The following is a 14,600-nucleotide window of genomic DNA, read 5'->3' on the forward strand; positions in this document are numbered from 1 at the left end:
TCAAATTGGACAATAAGAGCAGTAACCTGGCCAAATTTTAGTCTTGACGAGTAATGCTTCATGGTCCCTTAAACATAAATCAATAATTATAATGTAGTGAGAAAATACTTGGCATGAAAACTTTTGGTTAAGTAAATATACTTTGGCATTCATGCTTGAGTATGATAATCTCATATATCGACAAATTTATCTTCATGATATTATTATCAAAATATGCCGATAACAGAGCAAAGTTGGCATTCATAGCCATTTTATTCAAGGAAAACACTGAACAGTGGACTACAAATGGACCACTCGCATATGTATATACTTCTCAAGTTTATCGGCATTGCCTTGGATCACATAAAGCACCATAATCAACTACTATCTGCCTTCATACTCAAGCCGCTGCTTCAGCACAAGAAGACACCGCTTGAAGAACGTAAACTGGATCGCCCACCTTGACTAGCTTTTCCTGGCCCGTCGTAGAAAGGGATTCTTTGCAGACCAAATTTTGCCCAAAATACACCTAGATGTTCATAAAATGTCAAGAGCATTAATTTGTGGACGATGATTTAATCTAGAAAGTAATGCTTCACAAGCTACTTCTCCATCAGGTTATTAGCATTCGTACAAACTTCAGATGATCCAAACAGAATATAACTCAACATGTATATGTTGCAAGCAATCAATTGTTCTATGTACAAATAATAGCTAGGAAAAATATGAAAAAGGTTATGGAGGTAGACTGATGCGAGGATATTTACCTTCCCCTGTTGTTTGCAGTTTGGCCGCAAGACATTATCTGACCGGAACTTCATCAGAGTCTGAATTGGCTCAGTGCCAGCAATTCCATTATCTTGATTAATTGTTGGTACCTGAGGTTTCAATAAGGATATTAAATGACATCCAGTTCACTTAACAAAGACCAATACCAAGTTTATTCCCATTAATATCTAAATCTCCTTCAAAAGACGAAATTAGATGATACTATACCATAGAGACAATGGTCATCTATGCACCATAGAGACACTGATACTTCAAACTCAAGCAAAAGGCCAGCTAATGCAAACTTGCATGTGCAAAGAAATGTTACCTTACAACGTGAGCATAACTTCACACCCTCAAACTTTAACTTGCTTATTTTTATTGCTTTCCACAGATCCTCTGAAAATGGGTCACATCCATCAACAAGAATACTGAAAAACCAATAAATACACTTTAAGAAAATGAAAGAATGTCCTGAAGGATGTAATCATAATGTAGAAACTAAGAAAGTATACCTATAGTAGGCATATAATTGAGATCCAGAAAGATGATAAAAAAGAAATAATAGAAAAATATGGGTTTATGAATATTCTACTCACTTAGGTCTGAAACGATTAATTGGTACTGGTTCTTCAAGAACTTCATTTAGGGCATTCAGTGAACCCTGCAAGCAAAAGAAGCATAAAAAACAACCACACCACATCAATTTGGTAAAAAGTTTCGGTTGGCATTCGAAATTCTTGCATATTGAATAACCATGTGATTACCTGGGATGTCAACATGAATGGAAAACAATCAGAAAACATGGTTTTGTGTCCCTGAGCATAATTAGGATCGACTGCCCTAGTTTCTGATGCTGCAAGATTTATACAACATTTACTAGGTAATCATAGTGTGGTGATACATTTGTCATGAAAGAAGATCAAATGTCATTGTGCACTAGCAGAATAAGCAAAAATGAAAATTATTTTAACATTTGTTTCAGACTCAGATCAGCTTTGATCTGGATGCCATTAGTATAAATTAAGATTGGAACTTCTCAATCACAGCTTCTTACATCAAAATCAGATGGGAAGTTTACTGGATCTTAATTGTGATTCTAGATCCTTTGGGCAATGTGATACTTGGAGGTAGGGGAGGCTCCTTGATACTTCAGATCATCAAAGATATAAATGATGACATGTCTTGTTTTGGAACTCATACATAGAAGCTAACTTTAAATGACATTTAGCAAAGATGCCAAATTGTATAGTGTAGATAAAGAGGAATTAGTCCAGCTGATACTCACTACATCCAGGTTCATGTATTAAATGTGCACCCGAAATGATTTGCCTAGTTTTATAGTTTTTGGAAGGCTGAGACTCATAACTTTCTTGAAACTTGTAATCTGGATGCCCTTGTTCTGATACTGACAAGTTACCATGAGTTATATGTGACTAGATACTAACTAAAAGAACAGACCATAAGGATATTCATTCTTACCATCTACATCAACAGTTACAGAGAAGTAATTACCTGTTACTCTGTTAGGCATAATACAATAGTACTATATTTGTAAGCGTTTTAATTTTTCCTTAGTCCTGCAAATATCTAGCCTGCTATTTTGCACATATATATTAGCATTCAGTAGTATCTTGGACATGTGAAATAGATTTAAAGCTACTGTTCTGACATATCAGGCTCAACTTGTGAGTTTATACATGAAATTTTTAGATGTAAGACCAAGATATCATTACTCAAGTAGAACACTGTTTGTGGTTCTTCAAAAATTCGTAATCAAATCAGCCTTAAAAAACATGAAATTTCATGCATTTATGTTGTGAGAAAGAAAATAAAACTAGCTCTACATTATTTCCAAAGAAAAGCAAAGAGGACATAAACAGATAGATATATGGTATGACTGTACAGTCTATGCATAAGTAAATATTTTTTTAGACTACACCTACAGGTGTTAAAGCGCACTAGACGACTTGGTTTCCTGAGGTAATTTGAAAACCATTCAGATGCTTCAACTCCTTCATCAAATGCAGAACCTGACCACTCCCATACAGAGACACCTTCGATGATGGTGCACTCCGCACATAGAGGAATCTTTAATGTGTCCATTCCTGGTGCCTTTATAACTGCAGAGAATTTAGAAGTTATTCCAAACTGAAAGAGCATTATAGAATAGCTTCTACATAAAGTTTGAACATTGTGTGCTGTTCATCAATCAGAAGAATGAACGGAAAACACTTAATGAACAATAATAAAAGATGACCAAATAGACATCACAATGCCAAACTGAAATATGCAACTGTAAAATCTGAAAATTTTACGACCTCCAAATACAATAGTTGCTAGGTACTTTATTCTTTCCAACCAAAAAAATAATAGCACAATCAATGGAATCCTAAGGTGCTGTAAAAACAATGTAATATAAGAAGTATCACATATTTAAAAGAAAAACTAAAAAAGAGCAACAGAGTTCCTGACTGTCAGATAGATTATGGTCATACCCATATATGAATTAGGCGTTGGTTCCCAATCTCCAGAAAATGCATCGGATGGAATCTCCACTTCCACCAATGCAAGCTTTGGTTCAACTCTTTGGGTGTATGCTCTTCCCTTGGAATTCACAACCAACCATTGACGGTCCCATCTAAAGCCTATTAAACATAAAATTAAATGAATGAAAAGTGATTGCACATCGCAGATTTAAATATATGCCATCAATTAGGAAAAATTAAGTCTCTGAGAGACTGAAATAATAATTTAGTGACATCAGGTAACTTATTTACTAACAAGAGATTTAACTATTTCTAGAAGACTGCTACTTGTTTTAGCCTTTCTAGTTAATTTGATTGACCATGCAGATATATCATGGTACACATATCCTTCAAGAAGAAAACTTGTAAGTTGTAACCATACTACAGAGGTTTATTTTGATACGCAACTAATCAAGAAAATAAATCGAGATATAGGATGAAAGAAAGAAAAAAAAAAAAAATCAAACTCTCATCACAGCCATCAAAAGTACATATTTCCTGATACTCTCTTCGATCTAAGAATATCGTAGCTTCAAATCAGTTCATGTGGCAAAGGATCCATCCACCAAGAAGTGTGTCTAGTTCTAAAGAAAGAAAAAACTACGACTTTGGTTATACCAGGGCTAATCAAGGGTTATCAACCACAAACAAGACCACTTAAGTTACACCAAACAATTCCAGTAAAATTCCACTATTCGCTGGGATTTATCGCTTCGAGAATGGGTATCGATTAAAAGGTAGATTACCGGTGGAGGTGATGCAAGCTTGGGGGACAGAGATCCCCTTACAAGACTTGACGGGATAGATGAAGATGGAGGAGACGACGGCGGCTGGCTCCGGCGAGCCACCAAAGATGGAAGCAACCAAGGAGGAAACTTTCTCCATTTCACAGTCCAGCCCTCTCCGTGAAAGGGGGAGAGAATTCGTGGAGCGTACATAAATTTGGAGACTTCTTTTGTTCTGTCGGCGATTCCCAAATACGTTTCCCAGGAAGACGCAAGTCATAATTTAATTATATTTTATCTTCAGATGAGTTTTTTTGTATTCGTGGGCTTAGTCTCGGGTTTGAGCCCAACCAAATAATTTGGTCCTGGCCCAACTAACCCCTTCAAATCTCTATCCGATATCCATCACCCTCAATGGAGGTGCGAAATGCCGAGCTTTTGCTACAACACTGCGCTAGCGTCCATTCCAGTGCGCGGATTGCAGCTTCCCTCTCGCCTCGCCAAATCCTTCGCCTCACTCCCTTCTTCGTCCGCCACCACTATTGCTACCTTAGAGGAGGTCGCCGCCGCCCGCAAAGGTTCCTCTTTTTTTTTTTCCTTTTTTTTTTCTTCCATCTCCGTGCCTCCATTGTGGGCTCGGCTATCTATTCTTCTTCTTGTTCTAAGTTTTCTTCGTGAGTATGACCCCGGGAGCGTTATTTTTGAGCTTTAATGCTGGGAATGGTATATTGGATTGTCCTTCCGCTTACTCCTCTCTGTAACAAGTTGAAGGAATTGAGCAAGTTGATGGCTTGTTTGATAAAATGTCCGAGCCAGTTAATTGAACTGTGGGTATTTGTTATTCCTTCTCCTTTTCTCTTTACGTGGCATAGTTATTCAGTCAAAGGAAAGCCTATTCGGCAGGTTGCTGTTAAAACTAGTTGAGTTCCAACTTGCAGCATTGAACCGATTGTCATTTGACATGTTGAAAAATAATTTTTCATATTAAATCATTCTTCAAACTTGGTTTAGATAGATGATGAATGACTTCAATGAGGGTCCTGCAGTTTAATTTGATGTTTATAAGATACTAAAAACCCTTCCTTGCAGTACTTTTCTCATTCTTTGCTTCGCTTTTCTGGTTAACTGTAGAAACTTTTGTTTTAGGTTTGGCAAAAGTTGTCTTAAAGAAAGGAAAGACACAAATTTTTCGAGATGGAAGTCCAATGGTGTATAGTGGTGCAGTTGATAGGATAATTGGCAGACCGCCCCCTAAAACTGGCGATGTAGTGGTAGTAGCGGATGGTTCAGAGAAGCCTATTGGATGGGGTCTCTACAATTCAGTATCAATGTTTTGTGTTCGGCTTATGCAACTAGAAGAAGAGACAAGACGGTGAGTTTCATTTCTTGAAACAACTTTTACATTTTGATAGACATTTTGCACTCCAGATTATTTTTAAGTACCTAACAGGCTATATATGCCTTTTGGCTTTCAGAGATCCATCTTGTGCATTGAACATGGAAAAATTGCTAGAAACAAGAGTTTTTGCTGCTATAAATTTACGTAGAAGGTTGGGTCTTCCTTCAGTTGGAAGTAATGCGTACCGTCTTATTAATAGCGAAGGCGATAGGTAAGGATGACTTCTGTTATATTTCTGTCAGTCAACTTCATATATTATAGGTTATATTTATGCTGCTATGTGGATTATTCAACAACTGATTGCTAGCATAAAAGTGATAAGACACAGGTGTATTCAGTTTTCGTATGTGCAAAAGTCCCTAGTAAGCAGAAAAAAGATAACTCTGCTTTCATAGAGATGGAATTGTATCCAAATCATTGTTTATTATCCACTAAATCTTTTGTTTCCTCAAAAAGCCCCTCTCATCAACTGGAAGGAGGGGAACATATGATGCAAAGTTCAGCATTATCTTTTATTGTGTGTGATTGGTTTCCTCTTTCTAGAGGTTTGTATGGTTATAAATAAAGCTCGAGTCACTGTCCTATCAGTAGACCTTTCATTTTACAGATACAAGATCTCATGCTTTTATCAAAATAATCACTTGTAGGTAAATCTTTCTCAAAAGTAGACTGGCTTTACCCTCACTTATCTACCTGTTGGCAAAAACACAGGGTGGTCCATCTAACTTGAAAAAAACCTCATTCTTCATCACTACCAAAGTTTGAGAAACTTGATATGCCTAACAGTGAGATTCTAATTGCTTTGGGTGCATTCCTGTCAATTATGACTAGATATTAGTATATTACTATATTAGATGATTTTCAAATTATGTACTTAATTATCTGCATCACATTCTTAAAATATCTGAGGTCATTGCAAGCAAATTTCTATGCCTGTGTTGGTGATGGTTTGATAAATTCAATAACATGATATCTTGACCCATATAGTTCACTAAGCATTTTGGGATTCTAGTACTGTAGTACTTCATTTGTTCTTCTTATTTTTTTGGATGGATTAGTTTAGATATTATGTATCATTGCAGATTCTCATTAATGCCAACATCTTTACCTCAATTTTTCTTGTGAATAAATCTAGGATGGATTTTGTTGGAAAAAGAATTATGATTGATCAGGTCTTGTTATTGTATAACTTGATTCTTTTCATTTTATATGGAGAAAAAGTTTGCTTTTGTGATAGGTGAAAGTGTGAAATCATAGAATGTTTGAATTCACCGTATTTGATCAAAGGACAACTTGTTAACATGATTCTGCATGTCTTGGATTAAAAGCAGTACAGAAGCTCATCCAATATTTCATTTCAGAAATTGTTATATGGAAACAAACTAACGCACATATCAATAAGCTACCTAACTGCAGATTGTCAGGTCTAATTGTGGATATTTTTGGCGAAGTTGCTGTAATCGCTTCGTCTGCTGCTTGGGTTGAGAGATATAGAAAGGAAATTGAGTTCCTTGTCAATAAAGTTAGTGATGTCAATCATATAAAGTGGAGACCATCAACTGATATTTTAAAAGAAGAAGGCTTAGATATATCGGAAGAAAATGACTCTACTCCATCTCCATGCTCTGCAAGAGTAAAGGTAAAGCACTAAAATTAATTTGCTATTATTGTTTGAAAATCTGGCTAATCCAAATGCTCAAGTCATGATGCCAACTTTTGTTAGTTCTGATTTCAATTTCAGTTGGGTTTGTCACTTTATCATTGTAGGGAATCTGATGCTACTTAAGCTAATAGCCCATATCAAGTTAAGGCACAAAACTATTAGACCACAGTGATATTAAACATTTAAACATAATTTGTGATTTCCTTCTGGCATATTGCTTGTACTAATTTGGTTCAAATTGTCTATTTCATTGCAATAACTTCTTTTAGAGGGACATCTGCTGGCTTTCTGTGTATTTGGCATGTTAAACATAATTTTTTGTCCGTCTGATCCTGATCCCTTTGTAGTCTTGGTTTGATATTTCCTGTCATGTGTTCCACTGTCTTCTATTACATATTTCAGGTAGTGGAGAATGGCATTTGTTACTTAGTCTCATTGGAAGGTCAGAAAACAGGTTTCTATGCAGATCAACGTGAAAACCGTCATGCCATTCAATTACTCTCGAAGGACCAGAGAGTTCTTGACATTTGTTGCTACAGCGGTGGTTTTGCTCTGAATGCAGCAAAGGGTGGTGCTAATGATGTCATCGGTAAATCATCATAAGCCAGTAAACTATATCATGATCATGTTTCTTATATTGGCCAACATTACTTCATCTATATTTCAGATGGTTGATCAAATCATTACATGTTAATCAGCTGATCTTTTATTAGATCTTGAATGCTATACTGCAACAAATTCTATTGTAAATTCCTTTGGTGCGATAATTTTAATTTTGTAGTGCTGATCTTTTCAGGCATTGATTCCTCAGTGTCTGCTATAGAGCTAGCTAAGGAGAATATCATTCTTAACGAACTAGACTCTGAAAGCATCTCTTTTCTTAGAGAAGATGCAACTCAGTTCATGAAAGGAGCTGTATCGAGAAACGAATCATGGGACTTAGTAATTCTTGATCCTCCAAAATTGGCACCTAGGAAGAAGGTGTGTTGTTCTTTGAAAAATCGAATTATTTAACTTTCTGAGCTGATATGGTGTCTGTAAGTAATCTGTAGCTGGTCCATCTCTGACTATTCTATCTGAGCTAATTCATAAACCTGAGCGTCATTGATTTCTTTCTAGGATTAAAATCTCTTTGCTCTTAACTATTGTCTATTTAGGTGCTACAAAGTGCATCTGGTATGTACAGAAATTTAAACTCACTAGCAATGCAAGTCACTAAGAAAGGTGGGCTACTCATGACATGTTCATGCTCAGGAGCTATGACTCAAAGTGGTCTTTTCCTACGTACTCTTCAGGCAGGTTATTTTTCCATTGTATGAGATCTGTTGCCACTTTTTATTACTACTACTACTTGAACCGATTGCAGACTATTTTACTAGTTTCAAACTTTCAATTTATCCTGTGTTGCAATAGCAGTAAAAGGACTCCTTGTTACAATATCACAATTTCAGCACACACTGTTCAACTTCTGTTGTTGTATCTCCTTGACAGTAGAGATAATTATGGTCCCATTTTGGCTACTCTATTTCCGTACCCTTAAAGGCTACTCAATGACCGGCTGAACACTCCCTTGGCAACCTCTTTCTTGGTTAATTTGGCATAACAACTGCACAAATCATTACATAATTGTGCGGTCATGCTTTCTTAATAGGAGAGTCCAGATAAGAGGCTTTAATTAAAGAGGAGAGGGTTCCGAAACATGGAACTCAATATTGATGCATCAGATACAAAGGGTGCTGACGATAAAGCAAAATACTTACCCTGGTTAGAATTGGAATGTTAACTGCTAGTTTATCAGTTTTAAATTTGATGTCTACCATAAAATTGTATCCAAGGTAACTATAACCACTCTAGGTATATTTACAAAACATGCCAACATGCATGGACAAACAACAAAATTAAATGCTTCCGTAACTTCAGTTCTTGGATATTAGTTCCAACTTCTGTATGTGATAGCATATGCAAGTCCCAGTGGCATCTTGTTATTGAGCTACAAAGTTATAGAGGTTGACAACTCATTCTTCCGGACTTAGGGAGTTCTCTATCACCAACATTTCTGTGATGTGGAAACCTAATTATGGTGCAACTGCTTGGAGAGCTGGAGCTAGCAAATAATGCAGCATCTAATGATCGAGGATTAATAAGCTTGTAGAAATTTTGTCATGCTAATGCTTTCTGTCGGATACAAAGTATTTTGCAGTTATAGGCAGTCCTGTTTGACATTAATTTCAGTGGCAATGTTGCTAAACTTTTTTGTCCTAATACTTTAACATTTTTCTTGTTAGTTTTGCATCTAATATTCTCTCAAAATAATTTCACTGTTAAGTTCATAGATGACAGTATATTTCTCATTTTCTGCACGTCTGTTCAGGGTGCTGCATCAATGGCAGACAGAAGAATCACTGTTTTACGCCAAGCAGGGGCAGCCTGTGATCATCCCATTGACCCTTCTTACCCAGAAGGCCAATACCTAAGTAATTACTTGCTCAGAGTGATGTGAATAAACATCGTAAGTGTTCCAATTAATTGGCTACTAGCTATTTGACATTGTAATATTCAACTTTGGCAATGTACAGATGCGAGTTGAATCACCAATCTAGCCTCTTCCATTTTTTAATGTGAGCTATTTTAATATCACCCACATTCCTTTTTTTCTCTCACATTAGTTACACATAAGGTGCAAGTTTTTGACCAAACTAGTATTGTTTCAAATTCTTTTTACTGAAATGGCCTGTCCCTCAAACTTATTACTAGATGGAGTTTAATTTATCGTAATCTTAATAAAAATGCTGAATTGGTCATCGTTTTATTTCTAAGTAGTTTAGGATTTTTGTCTAGTCTTAAAATGCTAAGTTTTTTAGTGTTTTATATCTATAAATTTATTTAACTTAATCTTTTAGCAGTTAATGAAAGAAATTGTTTGACAATAGAAATGTTAAATTGATCAGCGTTTTTAAAATACTGATTAGTTCAACGTTTTTATTAGAACTACGACGAATTAGATTCCATAATAAGTTAAAGGGTCAGTATTTTTTGGTTATTAAAAAAAAAAAACTGGTATAGTTTGGGCAAAAACTCGAGAAGGTGCAGCATTCTTGTGTGCTGTGCATAAACAGAAGCAAGAAAATATTTCTTCTTTACTGCAACTGATACAATCCTCATTTTCTTGTCAACGAGTGACTCTATGTGTATTACTAACTCAGTGAGGCAACTATCTAGTAAACTAGTTTACTCCTAAAAAAATATTATAATTTTTGAAATCAGAAGAAGATAGCTAATATCGATATAAATTATTCTAGTCTAATACTATTATAAAAAATAGTAATTATGTTTAATGTGACATAAAATTAATATTAAAGTAATAGATAATAGTAAATTTGTAGTAGAAATTAATAACATTTTAAATAAAATACTTTTAATTGAATGTAAAGTAATAGTAATTAGATGTTATCTAATCTAAGAGTAAAATAATATTTTTAAGTTATTATTAGATTAATTTTTTAAAAGTTATATGAAATAAAGCTAGAAAATAATAAATTAACATTTCAAAAGAAATTGAGTTGTTATTTAGTTATTATACCGAAATAAGAAGCTTATTTCAGTGGAAGTGGAAGGCTATTCTTATTCTAATTTTCAGGATAATGTTCAACAAAGAATACAATCAGACATAAGATTACATTCCATATCTTTTCCCACCTTTAAGCTATAACTCATAATACAGCTTCACATATTACACTGGTTAGCAAAGTCTTAGCACGCTAGAACTAATTCAAACAAGTGGTTCCTCACCACAGGAAGACAAACAGTCCAGAAAGAAAAGAAATACATCAATACATCAACTTGGAAAATTTTGTCAAAAAATTTGATACCATAAACTTCTCAGAGTGGCTCAGTTTTCTCAAGTTTCCTGTGTCTACATATCTCGATTCCCAAATAGTCTATAACACCAACCACAGCAACATGAGGTTTTTCAACCTTCACTCGCACTGCTGACACCTGCGGGAATTTCAGCAGTGTCTTGTTTGCGATTAGATGTGCCACTGACTCCAATAGATTCTGAGATGGGCCCTCGACAACTTCCTTAACTATCCTGCACTTGACACATTTGAAAATTAACAACTTTAATACTTTCAAAGAAGTAGGGATGCATATCACAAAAGAACAATAGCTCACTGACGATTCCAGTTACCTGATCTTTATACCAAGTAGTAACAACTTTTGAAGAATTAATAACATTTTTTTTCTTACTTGAGAAGAAAAGAAATCATGAAAACTGGTCCTAGCAACTGAAATAAGTGTCAGAAACTCTGTAGATAGATTATTGGCATTAAAACAGCCAACTTGGAGCCAGGCTCCAGTTAGTATATGCAGTAGCTAGAAGTATGGGGTAAATATCCATGATACTTAATAATTTACATAGGCAAAGATACAAGAAACAAGCTATCTAAGCAGCTACACGTCATCATATAATCAAGCATTCATTTCACAATACTAATTGGATGTGGCCAACGTTGAAATGGCTCAAAGGAAGGAGTCGACATATTGTTACAAGAAACTGTTAGCTCAACATCAGTCCTGTATAAGTATTACCGTATTGCAAGCAAAAGAAAATTAGGCACAAGTGAACTATGATTACTGCTATATGCCAGCTGGCGAGTATACAGCAACATGACTCGTCATAGTTTAGGCTCAGAAGAACCTTGAGATTAAGAACTGCAAAAGAATGAAGTTACACTTTTCCAAGGGAGGAAGTAATTTTCCACTTTTGCAACCCGATATCAGGAAAATTACAAGACGTCATGAAGAACTTAGAAATAGGACAGAAAGAAATGCATTAGATAGAAAACGGGAAAGTACTATGTATGTTTCCAACCTTATAGGAAACAAGGCCTCCTCGAAACATAAATGCATTCTATACTAAGCCTTCGCAAAGTCTATAAAGTTCAACATGTGGTTTCTGAAGAGCTTGTATCTCTATACTTTTGAGTACCAATTGCATGAGAAAATAAAAAGAAACTGTGTCAAATGCTCTGCCTTCGAATAAGCATCACATAAGCCAATATTTCTCCTTTTCAATATAGACTGATGGAGAGGCCACTTTCCCATGATTAGGTTCACGAACAGTCTTGTCCTCCCCACAGTATCCTTAAAACACCATATCAAGGATCTATTCTATACCATCAAAATTTGTATACTCTGTAGTCCTCAAACAGGAAGCCCTTATGACGATATCATAAACCCAAGAGATCAATCCAGCAAAAGGCCTAGAAACATGTCGAAACCCCTCTTGATTTGGATTATGGGAAAAAACAGAGCCCAATGTAAAGATGAAAAGTAACAATAAGGGTCATAAAAAGCCAATGCCAGAGTTGGTGATTTAAACATAAGATCATAAGAATGTCAACACCCTGTGAAGCGGCTTGGACACAATCTAAATCTACATGGTGGATGCATTAGAAATGGGCAAAGCAAAATTGTTAATGGATACCACCTACCAAGCAATATGCTTCGATTGTTTAGAGGATACCCTGCAAAAGAAAGGTTGGAAATAAGGATCCCTAAGTCAAAGATCTCGCATGCAGACCTCTCTGTAATCTTTCGGTATTAAAGCTAGACTCAATAAAGAGGTTGCAGTTCCCCATGCTGCATATCACAAATGCCCAATCTCCCTCAAGTTTGCCCATTACCAACAACAGAGCATGTAACCAGAACAAAAATGAATCACCCCCTTTCTATTTTCTTTAGGCTTAAAGAATTTATTCAATGGCCAGCTAAAAGTCATGATTAAAAAGATATGAAGAAAAAGACAGTAGGATTGAATAACAGGATAACAGATTACCTGTAAATATGAGTGTAGCTAACAGTATCAACCAAATTATCAGTTTCACCAGCAGTGCTTAGATCCAACCAGGCATCCACATCCACCACAAATTTCTGACCAAGTTTCTTCTCCTCATCTTTCACTCCATGAAATCCATGAAACTGCAATCCTCTTAGTATCAGCTTGTCCTTGTGAATCCACTCTCTTTCACCCATCAATACACCTACAAAATGTACAACACTAATATTGCATTAAGGTGATGCTAGAAATTGTACTTAAAAAAATAAAAAAAAATATAACCTTTAGCTCAAGATCATCATGACCAAGTAAAATGACATATGGGTCATTGGAAATTGATGCTAAATTTAAAATGTCACCCAAAATTTATTTCATAAAGTCACATAAGCCCTTAAATTAATAGGAAATAAGACACACTAATAGATAGAAAGTACAAGAAAACATCCTTCCGAGGTTTGCAAGTTACTCACCTAAAATAGTTCTTTCTGCTATTCTTCAGTAATCTCAATCCCAGTGATAGATTCCACCTCTTATTCTTCTTTGTCCTCTACACTAATCGGTGATAAGGGGCAATGTGGAGTATGGGGTAAGTCTAGGGGTGAAAAAGAATGTGATAGTATTCAAGCCATATCCAAATCCATATTTTCTGTCCAGATACGAAGCTGGATATGGATATTGGATGGGTAGTATAATTTAAAGTTATATCCTAACTAAATAGATACGAATAATTTTCGGATACGGATTGAATCTTAAACAGATACATATCGTATTGGATCTTAAACGGATACATGTCAGATCTTAAACAAATTATAACCTTTGTTTTAGACACAATTAATACAAAAAACTAAAATTTTCAAAAAAAATAATAATTTCTTGCATGTTAAATACATATAACAAATTCTACATAATATAACATTATTAACAAAATTACACCACAAAAAAATAAAAATAAATAAATCACTTCAATTGAGCATCAACATACAAATAGATTCTACTTCTAACTTCACGAACTTCAATTGACTTCAGCGGCCAATATCCCAGAGTGCTAAAGTGATGCATAAAATCATCAAAATTCAACAGAAATTATGAATAAGTTATTGCAAAGACAAATTTAATGCCATAAAATGAGTAAGCAGACTCCAAAAATTCCACCCTACCATTACCCAAGTTCCTAGGCCCGTAATATAACGGATCAGTTTAACTTCTCAGTTCCATGACTACTAGTCATAGAAGAAGTTGTGGCAAGATAATAGAGCCTTAAAACCTACAACAATATAAAGCGGTGCGAAGAAGCATATAAAAACTTGAATAATAATTATTATGTATTGACAGAAAGATCGACTTACAAGGTTGGTGACGACGGAGATGCGATGTCGGCGAAGCTCGGTGACGGCGGAGAGGTGATGGCGGCGGCGGAGGAGTTAAAGATAGCAAAGGTAGGGCGGTGGTTTTGGGATTTCAATGGCAGCTAGACATGGCTCATGGTTTCGATAACTCGATCAGTAGGGTAGCTACCTGGGTAGTGGACAGGGTTTAGTTAATAACGGGTCGGATCTAGGTTTTTAGCGGGTAGGATATATAATATAAGTATATTATTTAATAAGAATTATTAATTTCTCTCTGTCACTCTTAAATTGTAAGAGTAAATTAGGTAAAAAAAAAAAAAGAAATAATTATAAAAATAAATAATAAAAAAATA

At 35.3% G+C, this 14,600-nt stretch overlaps 3 protein-coding genes across 6 annotated transcripts; 1 reads left to right on the forward strand and 2 right to left on the reverse strand.

Annotated features, from left to right (window-relative positions):
- Positions 1 to 175: 175 nt before the first annotated feature.
- Positions 176 to 4,230, reverse strand: LOC140770096 (uncharacterized). Its single transcript, XM_073111087.1, has 8 exons — positions 4,022 to 4,230; positions 3,246 to 3,395; positions 2,694 to 2,870; positions 1,515 to 1,603; positions 1,347 to 1,411; positions 1,076 to 1,178; positions 747 to 857; positions 176 to 508 (listed from the first exon to the last, which is right to left on the reverse strand). Exons 1-8 carry the CDS (start codon positions 4,158 to 4,160, stop codon positions 380 to 382), a joined length of 963 nt encoding a protein of 320 aa, XP_072967188.1. The 5' UTR covers positions 4,161 to 4,230; the 3' UTR covers positions 176 to 379.
- Positions 4,231 to 4,419: 189 nt separating this feature from the next.
- Positions 4,420 to 9,657, forward strand: LOC140769614 (uncharacterized). 3 transcript variants are annotated; one of them, XM_073110381.1, is made up of 8 exons: positions 4,420 to 4,578; positions 5,147 to 5,372; positions 5,476 to 5,610; positions 6,816 to 7,038; positions 7,465 to 7,651; positions 7,859 to 8,043; positions 8,220 to 8,361; positions 9,434 to 9,657. In XM_073110381.1, the coding sequence occupies exons 1-8, from the start codon at positions 4,428 to 4,430 to the stop codon at positions 9,493 to 9,495; spliced, it is 1,311 nt and encodes a 436-aa protein (XP_072966482.1). In that variant the 5' UTR covers positions 4,420 to 4,427; the 3' UTR covers positions 9,496 to 9,657. The 3 variants fall into 3 exon arrangements, with proteins under 3 accessions (XP_072966482.1, XP_072966481.1, XP_072966483.1); XM_073110380.1 differs by having other exon boundaries at positions 8,220 to 8,357; XM_073110382.1 differs by lacking the exon at positions 4,420 to 4,578 and adding an exon at positions 4,621 to 4,827 and having other exon boundaries at positions 8,220 to 8,357.
- Positions 9,658 to 10,716: 1,059 nt separating this feature from the next.
- Positions 10,717 to 14,407, reverse strand: LOC140769616 (dihydroneopterin aldolase 2-like). Of its 2 annotated transcripts, none has more exons than XM_073110384.1 (3): positions 14,248 to 14,407; positions 12,902 to 13,123; positions 10,717 to 11,152 (listed from the first exon to the last, which is right to left on the reverse strand). In XM_073110384.1, the coding sequence occupies exons 2-3, from the start codon at positions 13,096 to 13,098 to the stop codon at positions 10,942 to 10,944; spliced, it is 408 nt and encodes a 135-aa protein (XP_072966485.1). In that variant the 5' UTR covers positions 13,099 to 13,123; positions 14,248 to 14,407; the 3' UTR covers positions 10,717 to 10,941. The 2 variants fall into 2 exon arrangements, with proteins under 2 accessions (XP_072966485.1, XP_072966484.1); XM_073110383.1 differs by having other exon boundaries at positions 12,902 to 13,106; positions 14,248 to 14,405.
- Between the last annotated feature and the right edge of the window lie 193 nt (positions 14,408 to 14,600).

This window comes from Typha angustifolia, chromosome 11, assembly GCF_048772165.1.
Source record: "Typha angustifolia cultivar Huaian chromosome 11, ASM4877216v1, whole genome shotgun sequence".
NCBI classification, from domain to species: domain Eukaryota; kingdom Viridiplantae; phylum Streptophyta; class Magnoliopsida; order Poales; family Typhaceae; genus Typha; species Typha angustifolia.

What these genes read in the sequence shown, in the direction of transcription:
- LOC140770096 (XM_073111087.1), bottom strand. Translation starts at nt 4,160, where the DNA reads ATGGAGAAAGTTTCCTCCTTGGTTGCTTCCATCTTTGGTGGCTCGCCG. An exon ending in ATTAATCGTTTCAGACCTAA is followed by an intron (nt 1,179 to 1,346) that starts GTGAGTAGAATA and finishes TTGGTTTTTCAG; the next exon opens with TATTCTTGTTGATGGATGTG. An exon ending in AGTTATGCTCACGTTGTAAG is followed by an intron (nt 858 to 1,075) that starts GTAACATTTCTT and finishes TTGAAACCTCAG; the next exon opens with GTACCAACAATTAATCAAGA.
- LOC140769614 (XM_073110380.1), top strand. Translation starts at nt 4,428, where the DNA reads ATGCCGAGCTTTTGCTACAACACTGCGCTAGCGTCCATTCCAGTGCGC. An exon ending in ATTAATAGCGAAGGCGATAG is followed by an intron (nt 5,611 to 6,815) that starts GTAAGGATGACT and finishes ACCTAACTGCAG; the next exon opens with ATTGTCAGGTCTAATTGTGG. An exon ending in AATTGGCACCTAGGAAGAAG is followed by an intron (nt 8,044 to 8,219) that starts GTGTGTTGTTCT and finishes TTGTCTATTTAG; the next exon opens with GTGCTACAAAGTGCATCTGG.
- LOC140769616 (XM_073110384.1), bottom strand. Translation starts at nt 13,098, where the DNA reads ATGGGTGAAAGAGAGTGGATTCACAAGGACAAGCTGATACTAAGAGGA. An exon ending in AGCTACACTCATATTTACAG is followed by an intron (nt 11,153 to 12,901) that starts GTAATCTGTTAT and finishes TGTCAAGTGCAG; the next exon opens with GATAGTTAAGGAAGTTGTCG.